The sequence below is a fragment of the Cotesia typhae genome, unplaced genomic scaffold, assembly GCF_013202065.1.
Source record: "Cotesia typhae breed Kobodo isofemale line unplaced genomic scaffold, CoteBio_Ctyphae contig_22, whole genome shotgun sequence".
In the NCBI taxonomy this organism is placed as follows: domain Eukaryota; kingdom Metazoa; phylum Arthropoda; class Insecta; order Hymenoptera; family Braconidae; genus Cotesia; species Cotesia typhae.
The window spans coordinates 2,904,034-2,920,840 of record NW_027423728.1 but is presented as its reverse complement, the minus strand read 5'-3'; the positions used below and the strand labels follow the sequence as shown (position 1 = coordinate 2,920,840).

The following is a 16,807-nucleotide window of genomic DNA, read 5'->3' as shown; positions in this document are numbered from 1 at the left end:
ATTTAAAAACCTCTAATTTAGAATGTCGTAAATCACAAAACAAACAAAGTCGGCTCTTATGTATAAAATTATAAAATCACGGGTTTATTTACCGGTCGATGAACCAAACATTTAACAACTACAACTCTCTAAAAAAATCCACGTGTCAGAATACCAGACTGAGAAATTTATAGAATCAGTTAAGTGGCATTCTCTCCGTCTCTGTCTTTTACTATTTCTTGCGTCCGATCTGTTGACATTCTTATTTTGCATTGATATTTATTGTCTATTCACATTCACACGTAATCCATAAATCCCTGAAACAAAGTCAAACATGAATCGACTTATTAAATCATAAAATCATCCAAGTTTAAAACTGTCAAATTATTTATGTACTTTTTATTTCAAATACTTCGCAGTATTTCCCTAATTTATCAAATTTTGTTTCAGCAATTGTTATAACACACATGCGCATTAGGAACAAAATTTAATGCATAGTAACAAAAACAATACCAGTTTAGTTTTTAATTTAAGATATGTATTTATTTATCGATTAATTATGGTTGGACAACAACAAATTAGATAGACACTTGAGATAACAAAACCTGAATAAGATAAAACGAGTCTGTAAGAAAATAATGACGTAAATAATAAATTTTTTGTAAAGTTATGACTTCGAACATTTTTTTTATTGCTTGACGGGAAAAATTTGTTCGTTTATTTGAATAATTTTCTATTGTAATAAATACATTTTATAACATTGTAGGGATAATAATAATAATAATAATAATAATAATAATAATAATAAATTAGGATTATTATTTTCATTAATTTCTAAATAAATGTTTGAAATTATCACACAGAAAAATAGGTTTACATGAGCCAAGAAAATATTTTTCTTCCTAATTATTTTCTTGAGGGAAAAAAAACATTTTTTTTTTTTTTGACACTAGAAATTTCACTTATTCGAACAAATTAATTCTCTTGCTTTAAGAAATACGTAGCTTGATCCAAGAAAATTAAGTCAAGAAAATCTTCTTGTTTTGAGAAAATTCAGCCTTTTGCTCTAAAAAATTAAATATCTTGATAGTAAATTTTCATTAATATTTTTATTTACTAAAATGTCAAATGGGAACATCAAATAATATTGAATCATTTTTTTTTTTTCATTCAATATAATTAATTGCATGTCAAAATAATAATATAAAATGGGTATCAAATAGTCAAGAGAAAAACTTTCTCAAGGTGAGAAAATTTTTTTCTCAGCTGAAGTAGGTGGCGCTGCTTCCCTAAAGTATCTTGAATTGTAAATTGTAAATTGAATTTTTTTTTGAAGTTCATCAAATATAAAATTAAAAAAATTTTTTTTTTCAATTTGGATTTTTCGATAAACGACAATTTTTAATATAATGATTTTCAAAATTGTTAAATTGACATTTTCAATAATTTTTTTTATCCGAAGAATACGAAAAAAAATTATAAAAATCAGTAAACTTATGTGGACGAATTTTTGTGGAATTAAACAATTACAAAATTGTTTTACGAAAGTAATATAATAAAATAAAAGCAATGTTCTCTAGTTAATTCAATAAAAATGAACAAGCAAAGAGCAACGATCATCGCATGTAAGACAAAGTGATTTAATTTGAAGTTGTCACTGAGTTATAACTAACAATAGCAATAGTGTATATTTCCTGATCTACAAATGTCTTGTCTAATGATAACGAATGGCAGGAAGTTGATGACGATTAAATGAAACCAAATATATATACATATATATTGGTTGAGTTGTTTCTCTGTTCTATTGGCAAAGACTATCACTGTTTTTTTTAAATTTGCTATTAGCATTTATAGACAGACGACAGATTAAATATCTGATCCGTTTGTTTTATTTTTACTTAATTAAAAATGTATAACTATGTTCCCGGCTGACAATTCTCCATTCGCTATACGGTATTGAGATCTGGTTTATTCGCTTTATTTGCAACAGCAAAATGTGCATCAACAGGACATTGAGTGCAGAGAAAAGACCAAAACCAAAAGCCGGTTTAATGCGACATAAATAAATAAATTAAAAAATAACTTGTCCCGGTTTCATGGCGACTATAAACACCAACTTACCAACCGACTCCTAACTCACACACATCTCCGTACACATCTTAACCCATTATATATTGGTACACTTACGATTAACTAGATATAGTAAGTTCATTGTCCTTACCGTTTTCTTTTCTGTCAATTTTTTTTTTCTTTTTTGGACGACTCATAATGCAAAGCATGATTTGTGATTGAAAAAAAATTTTTTGCCTTATCTCATTAATTATTTTTAGTGTGTTAAACTCTTTTTAATTAATGGAGGTTGAAATAATTTGTAAAACATCAATCAGATAATTCAATAAAGATTAATTCTGCACAGAAAGAAAAATTTCTTGACAGGAGAAAAAAATTCTTGGCTCAAGAAAATTTTCGGGTGTCTGAAGGAAGACCGATGTTGTTGGCCGAAATAAAAATTTTTCTTGAAATTCTATTCTTGGTGGAAGTTATTTTTTCTTAATTCAAATTATCATAAATACTTGATACAATAAATTTTTATATTTGATCAAGATTTTTAGATACTTTAGGAAAGCAGCGCCACCTACTTCAGTTGAGAAAAAAATTTTCTCACCTTGAGAAAATTTTTCTCTTGACTATTTGATATCCATTTTATATTATTTTGGCATGCATTTAATTATATTGAATGAAAAAAAAAAATGATTCAATATAATTTGATCTTCCCATTTGACATGTTAATCACTAAAAATATTAATGAAAATTTACTTCTATCAAAAACTAAATTTTTTGGAGCAAGAGGCTGAATTTTCTCAAAACAAGAAGATTTTTTTGACTTAAATAAATTTTCTTGGATCAAAATACGTATTTCTTAAAGCAAGAGAATTAATTTGTTGGAATAAGTGAAATTTCTTGTGTCAAAAAAAATTTTTTTTCGCTCAAGAAAGTAATAAAGAAGAAAAATATTTTCTTGGCTCAAGTGAAGCTTTTTTTCTGTGTAAGGTTTGTGGGTTAAAGTATGGAGAATCGTGAAACCAAATGATTACAAAAAATTGAATTAAAAAAACATTAAGAACCACTTAGCCTTACATGTAATTTTGTTTCAATTAAAAATAATGATAATATAAAAATAAATAGTGATTAAATTTCAACTCATAGCATATCGAATAAAACATACTTGCCATTCATATCACCGGTACCGACTGCTTATACTATCTTGGCCTATCTATTTAATTCTCATAAGTTGTATTAATTCTGTTACCCTGTAGACTGTAGATTGTTGACTGTTGACTATGCATGCATAGTTCACTAACCGGCGTCTGCACCCAGACAATGCTCATTTATTTAACATATTTTTTCTTCCTTGTACGAGCTGAATATCAATACCATGTTTCGATGAACATTGAGTATCAACAAGCTTAACTAAATAAAAGTCTCAATGAAACTGTAATATATTATATTATATGTGTAGTAATAATACCGTAGAATCTAAAATTTATTTAAAACGGAAATATTAAATTCCAGAAAAACTATCCGAGCTATTTTACCAGACGGATATTAAGTCTAAGACGAAAATAAAATCTGAAAAACCAGGGAGTTATGGCGCTATAAAAAATTCGATTTCGTTCCACGCGTTAAAAATTCTGATTATAATGCCGAGAATTTATCGCTGCAAAAAACTCAATTATTATGAAAAGCTTAATTATTTTACGTACTATAATAATAATATTAATAAAATTGTAGATTGAACGACGCTAGATCGTACATTTTCATAAAAAAAAAAAAATAAAAATTCACCTTGACTTGAGAGCACCAGGATGCACAAAAGCTTTTGCGTTTTATTTATTCTTTTTTATTGGCGCGTTATTTTTTGGATGGTGTTTGATCGCGAGCACGGCAAAACTATAAAGTTAACACCCTCATATATTTTCCGAGCTTTATTGTCACGTTTACTATGTAAGCTTTATTTCCCATACTAACGTAACTTAAAATTTTTATTACTTTTATTTTTTTCATCAACAATAACTTTCAAATTTTTTATGAATTCTCATTCTCTTCCTTGTACTATGCCATTTTTGTTTATTTAAGTGCTTCGAAGTTTCTTCCAAGTTTTGTCGTCGGTAATTCGGAAAATTTTTCATGATTCAGAATTTGAAAGGAACGAATGGCTCTACAAAGGAAGTAGATCTAAAAGCTCAAAATAAAAATAATTTGGTTTTTATGACCGATCCAGCCAGAATAATTGGCCCCCTTGAGTTACGACCCTGAGCAAAAAGGATAATCGTAAACTGGGAGCGTGTTACCTTTTAACGACTCTAAGCTCCCAGATTACTATCCTGACGTTTTTTTCGCTTACTATCGCTCTTGTCTGCCTCCACTATCCATATCCACTGCGTCATTTATCGCTGGCTACCCTAAACTCATTTTAATTCCTGAATTACTCGCCATTTTGTCTTCGAAGGCTCTAAAATTTAATAGTTGAAAGCATTAGAGGTTTTCGTATAAATGAAATAATTTCAAATTAAAAATTTTTTGAACATTAAAGTATTTCTTTACTGATAAACAATCGAATCCTTCCCGAGTCGAAAATTCAGACCCGTTTAAAATATATTTTTTTCCAACAATTCCTAAAAAATTGAGTGGTCAGGAAAGACTCTACTTAATCAAACACTATATAAATTGTAGACCTGGTTTGGCTGTAAATCGTGGAGTTTTGTCCCATTTTGACAGGATTACAGTCAAAGCAAGCGTTGAATAATAATAATAATTGTTATACCGTACCTAGGGACGCAGGTTCGAACCCTACTAGAGACAGATTTTTTTTTTAACAATATTAATAATATTATTAATGTAATGTATTTATTTCCCATACGTTGTCATGGAATTGACATGTCTCTAAGACAGTAAATAAAGTATAAACTCAACCCTGTATAGTTTAAAATTGAGGAAGAATATTTTTACCACAGGTATTAGAAGACTACTAGTCTCAGCGACTATTTTACCACTTTTAGATTACTGCACCATTGTTATGTCAAATTCTACTTCAGAAAATAACTTGAAATTATAAAGAGCATTAAACTCTATCATCCGTCTCATCTTCAACTTAAAGCGTGATGATCATGTGACCCCTTATAGACGTAGATTAAGCTGGCTTTCTATCGCGTCGTAGAATTTATTATTTAGCTAATTATTTTTATAAATTACTTTCTGTAAATAAACCTTATTATCTACGTGAATTGTTCATAGAAGATGCGGATATTAGACGATCAAATCGTTTAGCTACTAAGAAAAACAATGTTAATTTTAAAATCACTAGCTTTGCAACCTCTACCTATGAAGGTACGTTTGTAATTATAATCAGTGCTTATTACATTTTGTATTTTGACTTGCCATTTGACCAGCAGGCTTTAGCATAAATAAATAAATCAATAAAAAAAATCAATTATTATGATTATTATTATTACAATTTGATTAAAATTTACATTGAAAACGGAACTTAGTGGAACTGTTTTCACTGCATTTTTAGTTCATCCCGACTTTTACTGTCAAAACAGGCGTCTTCTAAGGCTGAAAATCGAACTACAAAGGATTTGGAAACTTTTACAGCTAAAACGGGTCTGATATTTCGACTCGAGTTCATCAAAAAATTTTCCAAACTTTAACACTTATATTTTTTTCCTTAAAAAAATGTTATTTTTTCTGTCTAACGTAACAACAACAAACAAGATTAATATATTTAGGATATTAATCAGACAAGGCGGGTCCGAAAATCACGTCGACGACATCCAGAAACTCTTGGTAAGTTTGAGCACCCTCTCGACTAAAATATACATACATACTCGACATGCGGAAGAAGAATAAGTAAAGCCAAAAGGAAGCTGTTGGTATGAACCCTTGGCAGCGCCCGAGGCTAGAGGCGTATTTGGGCATGACTCGCCTGTAAATCAGCCACGCATCGTCGAAGACTTCGAGAGGTTAGGGCAGCCATAACCGGAGATATAATACGCAAAACTGAGTGCAAAAGGTCCGAATACCGCGGAGCTAACACGTTACACCTCCCCGCCTAGATTCTGATCAAGAATTTACTCCACTGGAGGACGCTGGGGTCCTTTGAGGAGGGTCTAAAGCTCCCTCACCCGTCGAGGGTAAATGTATGTATTAAAGTGAGCCACTGGGATTTATGTCGCTGTACTCGCCATTATATAATATATATGTGCATTTATACATCCATATACGTACTACTAAAGATTTACTCGGGACTGTGGAGCCTTCTATTGTCTGCAAAATGGCCGTCCGGGCGAACATGACATCCAGATTTTATTTTATTTGGTTCGTGTAATTAATATTCAACACTAGCTATTTAATACCCAACTTATATGTGTAGTCCTCAGCAGAGTGGATTTAACACAAGAAGAGATGTCCTCTTGACCGTGAGAGTTCTTTCTGACGAGAATTTTGCACGAGAGTAGACTCAGCATCTAGCTAAGTAAGATGGACACTTGTAACCGGAGATTTTAGCTTTAATTTATTAATTTTCATTCGCTAATGCTTTCGACTACCTGGGTATGAATTCTTCTTGCTCCTGACAGACGTTTACTGTCGGTCGCTATTTAAATGTCATTGCCGAGTAAAGGTTCATTGTATTTTTAATGGATGTGGGTTATGTAGAGACGGTTCTTAGACAAATAATCTGAAAAAGTCTGGCTGAAGGATTTTTGTGATAAATTGAAAAATACTTAATCTTTAATTAATATGTTTTTATGTTTGTTACTTATATTTTATTGAAATTAAATTTTTGAAATATTTGTATGCCCAAATTTCCCAGTAAAATTTTGATTCAAAGGTAAACTTGATTTTTCGAGTCTCGCTTGCGTATTTTTACCTCAAATTCGGTTGATTAAATATTTAAAAGCTCATCCACTGAAGACTGAGCTACGTCCGCAGATGAGGACGAAGACAGCCCTTCAAAGAAAGTAAATAAACGGTTTAATTAAAATTCTTTAGCAAACGGAGAGATTCGCTACTCGGATGAACTTGTTCTGATTAATTTTCACTTTCGCCTTCCATATTAACGAAAACTCCTCGCGGAAATTCTTAAATCACCCTGACAATTTTTCAATTTTTCCCCGCTACCGAAATATAAATCGTTCGACTGGTATGGGTCGTAAACAAAGACCGAGTCGTTATTTTAAAATTGAAAACCAAGTCACCCGAAAAAAAATAATAATCTCGGCGGAAAATCTAGATACGTTTTGTCAAAACTTTTGTATTTGCTGACAATAAGACCAAAAAATCGAGTAAAATTGCCTCGGGTTTTCTACTTTTCATCTCTCCTCATCATCTTCATCTCCTTTTTCTTCTTTATTCTGGTAGGATTATCTGTATCTGGTTGGAGGACCCAGCCGTAGGAATTAAATTGGAATGTCGTGTGCCAAGAGCTTCGTCTGGAACACAGACTCGAAGGTGGAGGATGGAAATACTCTGTTCGATTCTTTTTTTTTTTACAATTTCCTAAAAACACGCAGCCAGCTATTTTATTTAAAAATTTTTTCAATTATTTTTAAAAGTTAGACCCTTGAAAGAAAAATTTCAAAGAAAGTTTTCCCGTAAATAAATACAGTGACTTTTCAAGCGCGAACATTCAAGAGGATCGACTGATAAAAATTTAAATTAAATACTCAGGGGTCGTCAGAACTCATGAGCTCCCTTTTAAATTTTCCTCTTCTTCATCTTCATACCACTCTCCTCCTTCTTCTTTTTTTTTTCTTTTTCCGTTCCGCGGTTCTTTTATTTTATTTTTCTCACCAAATTCCCGGGATGGCAACTGAAGCACTCATAATTGCGACCCTTAATCCACCCTTAAATATTTTTAATCTACCGTGTGCTCTACTCCGCTCGGGACATTCTCGTGATCTCATACCTTGTCCTGTGAAATATTACGATAAAAGAAAAATACTCGCGAAAAAGATTGATGAAACATTTTATCTCCATTGACTTTTTCATTAATACCGACTACAGTGTACGAAGGAACAAACAGCCAACTAATATTAGAGGCTTGAGTAACACTAATACTAATATAACTTTTCGATTTTCATGTTCTCAGAAAATATGATTCACTTTACCTCGCATTTCATCTCCCATTTGTCTTTATTTGTCATTACTAAATGATGTATGCTTTTTTTTTTATATTAGCTCATACATTCATGAAAAAAATTAATTTGATTCAAGAGAAAAATTCTTCAACGATCAAATGTTCATACATCATTTTTACATGTCCTTATAAATTTATGGCCTTGATGTCTCTGTTTAATTTTTAAAACTCCCGACAGAGGGCATATGATCCCTGAATCGTCTCCTTATTAGAGAGTTAAAATCCAAAAGATAATATTCTAAAGCAGAATCGAAATTTTTACAGGTGTGCTAATTTCTATTTACGAATCAATTTCAAATTTGGATTGATCTCAAAACTAATTCATGTTTGTGTTGAATTATGAATTTCAATCTTAAAAAAAATTCAATTTGAATCAGAATTTTTTTTGCACGGGTTTGACCAGATAAACCCATTTCAGAGCTGATATAGCTTGATATGAAAATCGACTGCATCATAAAACTTTTTTCCATAAATAAATTTATACTAAAATTTTTAGTAAAAAAACTTTCTAATCAATAATCGATATTGGTTTTCACAATATTTTCTGGTAAAAAAGTAAAAACCCATTGAAAGTGAAATAAAATATAAAATGTCAAAAAAATGTATTTTGTCGATTATCAAGTGATTGGACGATTGAACAATGACAATAGACTATTATCAAAGGCTCTGTTGAATTTAACCTTTTTTTAAATAAACCCAGCGTGTATAAAAGCCGTGATGGGGATAAGTGGTGGAAAAGGGGAAGTAAAGTAAATACTGGTCTGGTTGTTACGTTACCGGAATTACGGATCGGCTATTTCGCTATAGTATATATGTATATATAATATACTATACACATTAAACCAAGGGGAGATACCAACAAATCGATAGCTGTATAGTGCACCAGTTGTCAAAATTCAACCCCTCGGGCTCGGCCATTTTCAGCAGATAACGCAAGCTCCTGTTGTGCGAACTTGTCCTGTTCCGAGCACTCCGCTATAGATTACCAGCGACATTAGATTTGCTTTAACCAAGCTATAAAAATCAAATAATCAATTCAACAGAAAGTTCAAAAGTAGAATGATATATTTGAGAGACAATTAAAGGATTTTAGGATTGCAATTTTGAAGATTCACCGCAGAGTAATTCGAGCTCGCTTTATCGTTGGACGAACCCTTGCATTGCATAATTAATATCTACTCGGAACTCGGGAGTGGTAGTCATGCAGGTGGGTAATGCCAGTGGTAAGCGCACTACTGATAGTGATAGTAATAGCAGTATCAGCCCTGGTGGTATCCAGCAGGACACAGGATAGGACAGACAGGGGGAGTGGAACGGAATGAAATAGCATTGCTGAGTTTGTGGCCTACCCTTGAATTCACCCTCCAGTGTAAAGGGTGCGCTAACAATCTATCCGGATTAGATGACTTTGCACATTTGTAATAAAGTATTTTATACGGTACAAGGTATTTAATATAAAGTATAATGGACCTGCTACCAGAATACCAAGGGCTGTTTTCATTAAACTGGTCAAGTTTCCGAGATATTTCAGAGAGTATTAAATATTTTTTAATACGTTTATTTGGATAAAGGCGAGAACATTTAAATTTTTATATATTAATTGAATTTGTTTCAATTGTAAATAGTTAGTCGACACAATAACTATACTTATTAAATCCTACTGGAAAACATTTTCCACTGCAACATTGATTATTGTCTGTGCACTGTTATTAAATTAAAGAAAAAAAATATTTTTTTTTATACTCGTACAGTGCTTGTACAGAACGTGAGCAGCAGGTGAATTTTCAGTACTTACCACAAAATTATTTGCTCTACAATTGTCATAGAACAAAATAGTCGATTCCTCTGTGGCAGTTGACTGTGGTAGAAATTGAACAGGGAAACTTCTTTTTAATAGATTCAGAGGTTTACAGATTTTTGAATAATATTTACTGTCTTCCAAAAATTATCAAAAAATATTTTAGTTAATTTTTAGGTACAATACATTTTTTGGAAAATCAATCAATGTAAGGAAATGGGTTCCATGATTTTTGATCCCCTGACAAAATATCCCCAAGACAAAAAATCCCCGACAATTAATGCTAAATAGCCGGAATTTTTAAATAAAACGATAAACCACCAAATATTAATAATAAAATAATTAATTTATGTAAACAATTTTATCGTTTGTATCAATCTATAAAATTGAGAACACTTACAACACTAGATAAATATACATATTTATTCATACACAAACACGGGTAATAGTGTTGCGCCCTTTTAACATGGTTTTTGTATGTGTTTATTCGACATTAGACCAACACATACGATTGTTACCGTGTTGTGCCTTTTTATCATTGTGCTTTTTAATAATTTTTAATAATTATAACGAATTTGAAGGATAACTTGTCGGGGATTTTTTATCCTGGGGATATTTTGTCGGAGGATCAAGACGCCTGATACCAAGAAAATGAGATAATGATTAATTGGCAATAGCATACCGTATTTTCATTTTTTAAGCAGATTTCTGGTACCTTGAATGGCTCCAGTTTAAAAAACGCATCTGACGGCAACATTTACGCTGAAATCTTTTACAAAACCAACATTAGTACACAGAACAAAAAAATTTACTTGAATCGAGTAAATAATTTTGAAAAACTTGATCTTCTTAATTTTAATAGAAAAATTCTTAAACCAAGAATTTTTCTCTTGATTCAAGTTGATTTTTTTTTTCTATTTATAATTGATTATAATCCAAATAGTAATAATTCTTCGGTAAAAAATATTATTGTTACAATTCTTATTAATATTTATTTATAATAATTGAAAAAACTTACCGACGTCAGTAGAATATTGATGAGTAAAAATAATTTTACAATATTGACTTTCATATTTTCTTCTTTTACAAATAAAGTGAAGAATGTTATTTAAAAAATTTCAAGTACTTATACGTTGCAGTACAGTTTTAAACTAATTGTCCGGACAGAAATAAAATACTAATAAATTTTATTAGAAATCAATTAAAATCTAATTACGCAGCTTCTTCATCATTTAGTTTACTACAATGAACAGTTCTATATCCGATTAATGTCATTATCGATAAAATTAAATTGCTTATCTATATATTTTTTTGGAAAATAATAAAAAATTAAATCGATAGAAAAAAAAATAAACTTATTTTTAAATTTTTCCATTTCTTATCTTGAATTCTTGTCAAACATATCGACGGAAAACTACAAAAAATAATTGAAATATAAAAGTAATTTACTATCGAACAAATTAAAGGGGGGTCGTTAAATAAAAGGGGTAATTATTTTCTACATAAAACATAAATTGCAGACATAGATCAACATCGCGTTAAGGTTGCTGCGTTTTATGGTGTCATGACAATGGAACATAACGCTGTTACTGTTGCTGTAGTACGGCATGACATTGTAGTGCTTATTAAAGAACGCACGTGGAGGAAAAGACGAAATTGATCCCCCAGTATAAATTTACGATCTTAATATCAAAAGTCATTCATTGTTCTACATTTTATGGCCAAGGTTAAGTTATTTGTTGCTTTTGTCTCGGTTTCGTTATGGGGTCCGAACAGAAATTCGATAAATTGCATCTTGAACTTTTTCTTTTTATGAAGAAATAGTAATGTAACAAGAAATTATAATTTTGGTAATTATTTACAAGTCGGGTGAACCATTTTAATTTTCATTTTTTTGAACGAAATTTCTGTTTTATTTTATTGATATATTTTTTTCTGAAAAATACATAAAAAAGTAAACAATTTAAGAAAGAAAAAGTTGATTATCATAATTTGAACGAATTTTATAAATTTTCAAAAAAATTTATAAATTTTTTAGAAAATTGTGATATCCAGCTTTTTTTTTTTTAATTGTTCGTTTTTTTATGTACTTTTCAAAAAAAGATACATCAAAAAAATCAAAAAAAGATTAAATAGAAATTTTATCCAAAAACATAAGAGCCAAAAATTTTCCCAACTTTGAAAGGCAATAAAGCTATCGAAATCTTTATTTTGTTCTCTTAAAACATTTTTTATTATTAATGCGCCGTAAAAGCAAGCAGAATAAAAAAAATTAAAAAATGTTAATTTATCAGCTAGGTATAGCCAAAAATAGGTCGGATCCCACTTGTAAATAATTATTATAGTTTTTATTATTATTATTATTTTGTTTCTAAATTTTTTTTATCGGAAATTCGACTTTTAAAATATAAGTCAAAAAAATTTGGAAAATAAATTAATTCTATAAAAACTTTTTTAGAGAAGAAATATAGCAAAGATAGCAGTTTAATGGGAACTTTTGGCTTTTAGTGGTGTAACTATGAAAAAAGAGAAAGAAGAAAAGAATAAGAAGAAAGCATCGATTATTTTAGTACGCGCGAAGAAACACCCTAACCGGATCATGGTGGGGAAAGTCTTTGTCTGGGCTCGAATCCTAAGGGAATACCAGTGGGTCACTGGCGTTCCATTTAAGGCTCTTCAAGAAACAACAAAAAATCGTGGCCAAAGAAGAGGTGGGGAGGGGGTGACCTGGGGTAAGAAGCGAAAGAACCGAAAGGGAAAAAGTTTTCCGACGAGCTTTTACTTTGTCACTAAGAGAATACACCACATTTTTATCTCAACGGTTTTCAATGTCTATAAATCTTAAATACACTTAGTGGAATTTCTCTAATGGTTTTTATATGAATTGTTTTTCGGTTCTCGGTTTCTTTCTTCTTTGTTCTCTTTTTTACTTTTATTCCCCGGGTGAGTTAACACCGTGTTTATAGGATGTTTTAAGATGATCGTGTGATTAAGTTTGAGGATTTTGTTTTATTGGTAATTTTGTTTGTTTTTCATTTTTAAATCCCAGACCTCTTATCGCTTTTTTGTCTTAAATCTTTCAAAATTTTCTAAAGATGTATCATCTTTTATGAAGGATAAAACTTGTACTTTTTAACTGTTGTGTAATATGAGACTATTATTACTATTATTGTACATAAGTTGGTTGGATATAATGGCAGCTGATTTGCTGATGATATAGAGACCTTCTGACACTCCCTCAGCTTCTTGGACTGTTAACGATCCGATAAAGTCACGATACTGCTGATTCCCAATCTTATACTTTCTGACTTCTGTTAATTGAGATATCACTCGAAATGATTTTATGTCAAAGGGAGTAAAATAAGAAAACTACAAAATAAATTTGTCGTTTTTTTTTTTTTTTTTTTTTGTTAATTATCAGATAAAAAGTTCAATAAAAATTATGAGAATTTATTTTTTAATTAAACTTTTTTATATTTAAGGAACTGTAACGAAATAAAATATTTTTATTTATTTATTTATTTGATTTAGATGCCAAGGCAATGGCCGAATGGCAAATTTTACAAAATAACAAGTAAAAAGTACACATGAGAATATAAACAGATCTACATAGATTAACACAAAGTTGGAATTATGACTAATTGAACAAAGCATATGATTTAAAATTTGAATAATGAAATCAATTAATTTTAATCAATAAGAATGAAGTGAGTAGAAGTGAACAAACATTTATAGTTTGAATAATAAATGTCAGACTTGAGTTTGAATTTAATTTAAAATTTAAAGGATTGCAGATAGCACTATTTCTAATAATTTGGATCATCATCAATGAAACCAAGTATCCAGCTGTCTTTTAGCTCAAGATCACGGAAAAATTCGTAGGCTTTTGTCTTGCAAGTGTCAATGCTGACATCAGGTCATGATTCTTGCCAAAGACAAATTTTGAATGCATCATTGTTTTGTTTAGCAATATGTAAATTTTTACGAGAACTTTTATATATTTTTCAAATTTAGATAAAAAAAAATTAATTCAATTGAAAAGAAAAATATCTAGAGGAATTTGATTTCAAGATTTGTTCTCTTAAATCATTAACTTTTCCATCATAAAAATCTATTATAATGATTGAATAATTATTATCATCAAAACTTATCGATAGTCTTCTTCCTCGGAAATAAGTAGTTATACTCAACTATTGATCAGCCCATAAAAAATAAAATATACCTTTAAAAATATAGATAAAAAGAAGCTAGTATATTTAGACCCTAAAAATAATTTAAAAAACAACAATAATTTTTTTATGTATCTCACTTTTAGAGGGTAATAAAACACTCATACCCTCGATAAAATAAAGCGACACTTAAATATTAAACTTGCAAAAAATAAATTTGATGGTAAACATCAACTTTATTATTTAATAAAATACAAAATTTATCATTAATTATTAATAATTTTTGAAAAACAAAAATTTTGAAAATAAATTTTGTAGGTTTTAGTGTCGACGAGTAGCAAAATAACTTTTTCGTCACTAGGCTTAACTATAGCCCATAAATCTGTGAGTGTCGCGCTCACTAGACTTTACTCTATCTGGCGGAAAGCACAGAGTAAACCCTATAGCGAGCTTACAGGAGAGATCCTGGGATCCTTCCAGCATATCATCCCATTAAACCTTCTATTCCCGTCCCGGGTAGTATAGTATTTAATTTACGATTGGCTGTAAATGTCTGTATTCAGAACATAAACGGAAGAGCGACTAGTAGACTAGTAGACCCAAGCCTCGCCCGTTTGCTTCCATTCCGCCCAAACCGAGTCAACTACAAAGTTTAGTACAATACAAAGAAAAAATTATTCCTCCCATTATATGAAAATAACATCCAGGCGAGAAGAAGAAATTGCTTGGATTATATTTATTATTTAGATTATTATGTTCCATTAGTCTGGGTTTTATTGCTGGCCAAATGTTTCATGTTCCGAGATTGTACTTGTAACTTTTTGCTCACAATTATTTATTTATAAACTATGAACGATTATTTTTTATATTTATTTCAGATGGAAGATGAAGGAAACCACGGCAATGACGATACAAGGTGTTTCATCCTGTCAACGTTGGCTGCTCTGCAGTGGTCACGTGTCTCCTGCGTTCTTTGTCGCGCGGCGATGCTAGTCTTCGATAGGTATCCTCTTGTCGATGGTACCTTCTTCTTGTCGCCGAGGCAACACTCTCCTTCTTGTGCTGAGGTATTCATTAATTAAGCAAAATAATTTTACTAATTAAGAGAATAAGAAAATTCGGATAGTTTGAAAAATCTTGATTTGAATTTGTGCTTTTTCAAAGTTTCATATAATTTTTAGCAGTAGTTAATTTATTATGATAAAATTACGGAGTAGTTCTAAATAGATTTTAATTTCAAACTAGATCGAATTTATTTATTTTATTTTGAACACGCAAATTTGGTAGTACGTCAAATATTAATCCAGGTAATTAAGAACAAAAAAGAAATTTTTTGATGGACATATTTTTATCATAAAGTGGGTTTCTATAGTTAAATTTGGTACCATCAGAAAGGTTGTTACCTGAATTAATTTCTTTTCACGGTTTGATATTTTTTTTAGTGATAGTCAATTTATTTTTTAAATAAGTAAGAGAATAAAGAAAATTTTTTGAAAGGTATATTTTTATTTTAAACGGAATTTTATCGTTAAATTTGGTATTAACAGAAAGATCTTGACGTGAATTTGTACATTTTCATAATTTTATATATTTTTTGATAGTCAAATTTTTATTTCATGTTTTTGGAAAAGTTTTGAATAGTTTATTGATTTAATAATTTTGTTCATTCCATTTTTCACTGTAAATTATTGACAATCGATCTTTTCATAGTAATATTATTTTTCTTAATTATTAAAAAAAAACCCTAGCTATAGGGTAGAAGTACCAGTTTTGGCCATCTTAGGACCAATTTTGGCCACTTGATATTTTAGTTAATTTGTAAAAAATTTAACTATTCAAGTAAAACTTCTGTAGAATTTATGAATTAGTACATTTAAACGAATTGAATTCATCAAGTCTTGCGCTTATAGAAATATTTATACATTAATTTGAAAATAAAGTGGCCAAAAAAGGAACACTGGCCACAAACGGTACGTCTACTCTATATTTTGTAATTAAAAATATCAAAAAATTACCAAGCCAAAATTTGTTGTTCATAATTCGTAGTTCTCGGTAGTCACATATTCGCTGTAGATTAGCTATTATCCTCTAAATTAAAATAAATGAAAGTCTTGAAGTTAGTCAAAGGTCAAAACTCGCAAAATCGGGCCACGATTCATTATTGGTTAAAATTTTGGCGCGCGCGTAGCGCGCTATTCAAATTTCTAGTATTCTCTAACTTAAAACTTTAATTCTTTAAATAAATTTATTTGATGAAGTAAAATTTGTTAGAAAAAATGATATTTCAAAGTATGATGCGAAAATTTGATCAGTTAAATTATTTTTATAACTATTTAAAGAATGAAATAATTTTTAAAATAACTGAAATTATTGTTTTGTTAAAGGTTAAAATAGAGGGACGTACACAATACTTATCAGCAGTTTGTATGACTTGTCTGGAGGGTTGCGGAGGTGCCCCCGTACGTTGTCGTGCTTGTACTGTACAATGGGATGGATCAAGTCTTGTTCTCGGGACCATGTATAGTTATGATATTTTTGCTGCCATGCCATGTTGTACTGAACGCCTTAAAGTGAGTACTTTTTTATATATTACTTCATTAAAGCTGAAGAAAATTAAACTTCAAGAAATTTTTAGTCTTTAATATTTTTTTAAGTCAAGAA

At 30.1% G+C, this 16,807-nt stretch overlaps 1 protein-coding gene across 3 annotated transcripts in view; it reads left to right on the top strand.

Moving 5' to 3' along the window:
* Window positions 1-16,807, top strand: part of Heca (hdc homolog, cell cycle regulator) — a 120,523-nt gene that overhangs the window by 94,910 nt on the left and 8,806 nt on the right. For all 3 annotated transcript variants that reach the window (XM_074237661.1, XM_074237664.1, XM_074237662.1), the window contains exons 4-5: window positions 15,025-15,213; window positions 16,531-16,716. In XM_074237661.1, the coding sequence (XP_074093762.1) occupies window positions 15,025-15,213; window positions 16,531-16,716 (375 nt within the window). The remainder of the gene's footprint in view (window positions 1-15,024; window positions 15,214-16,530; window positions 16,717-16,807) is intronic.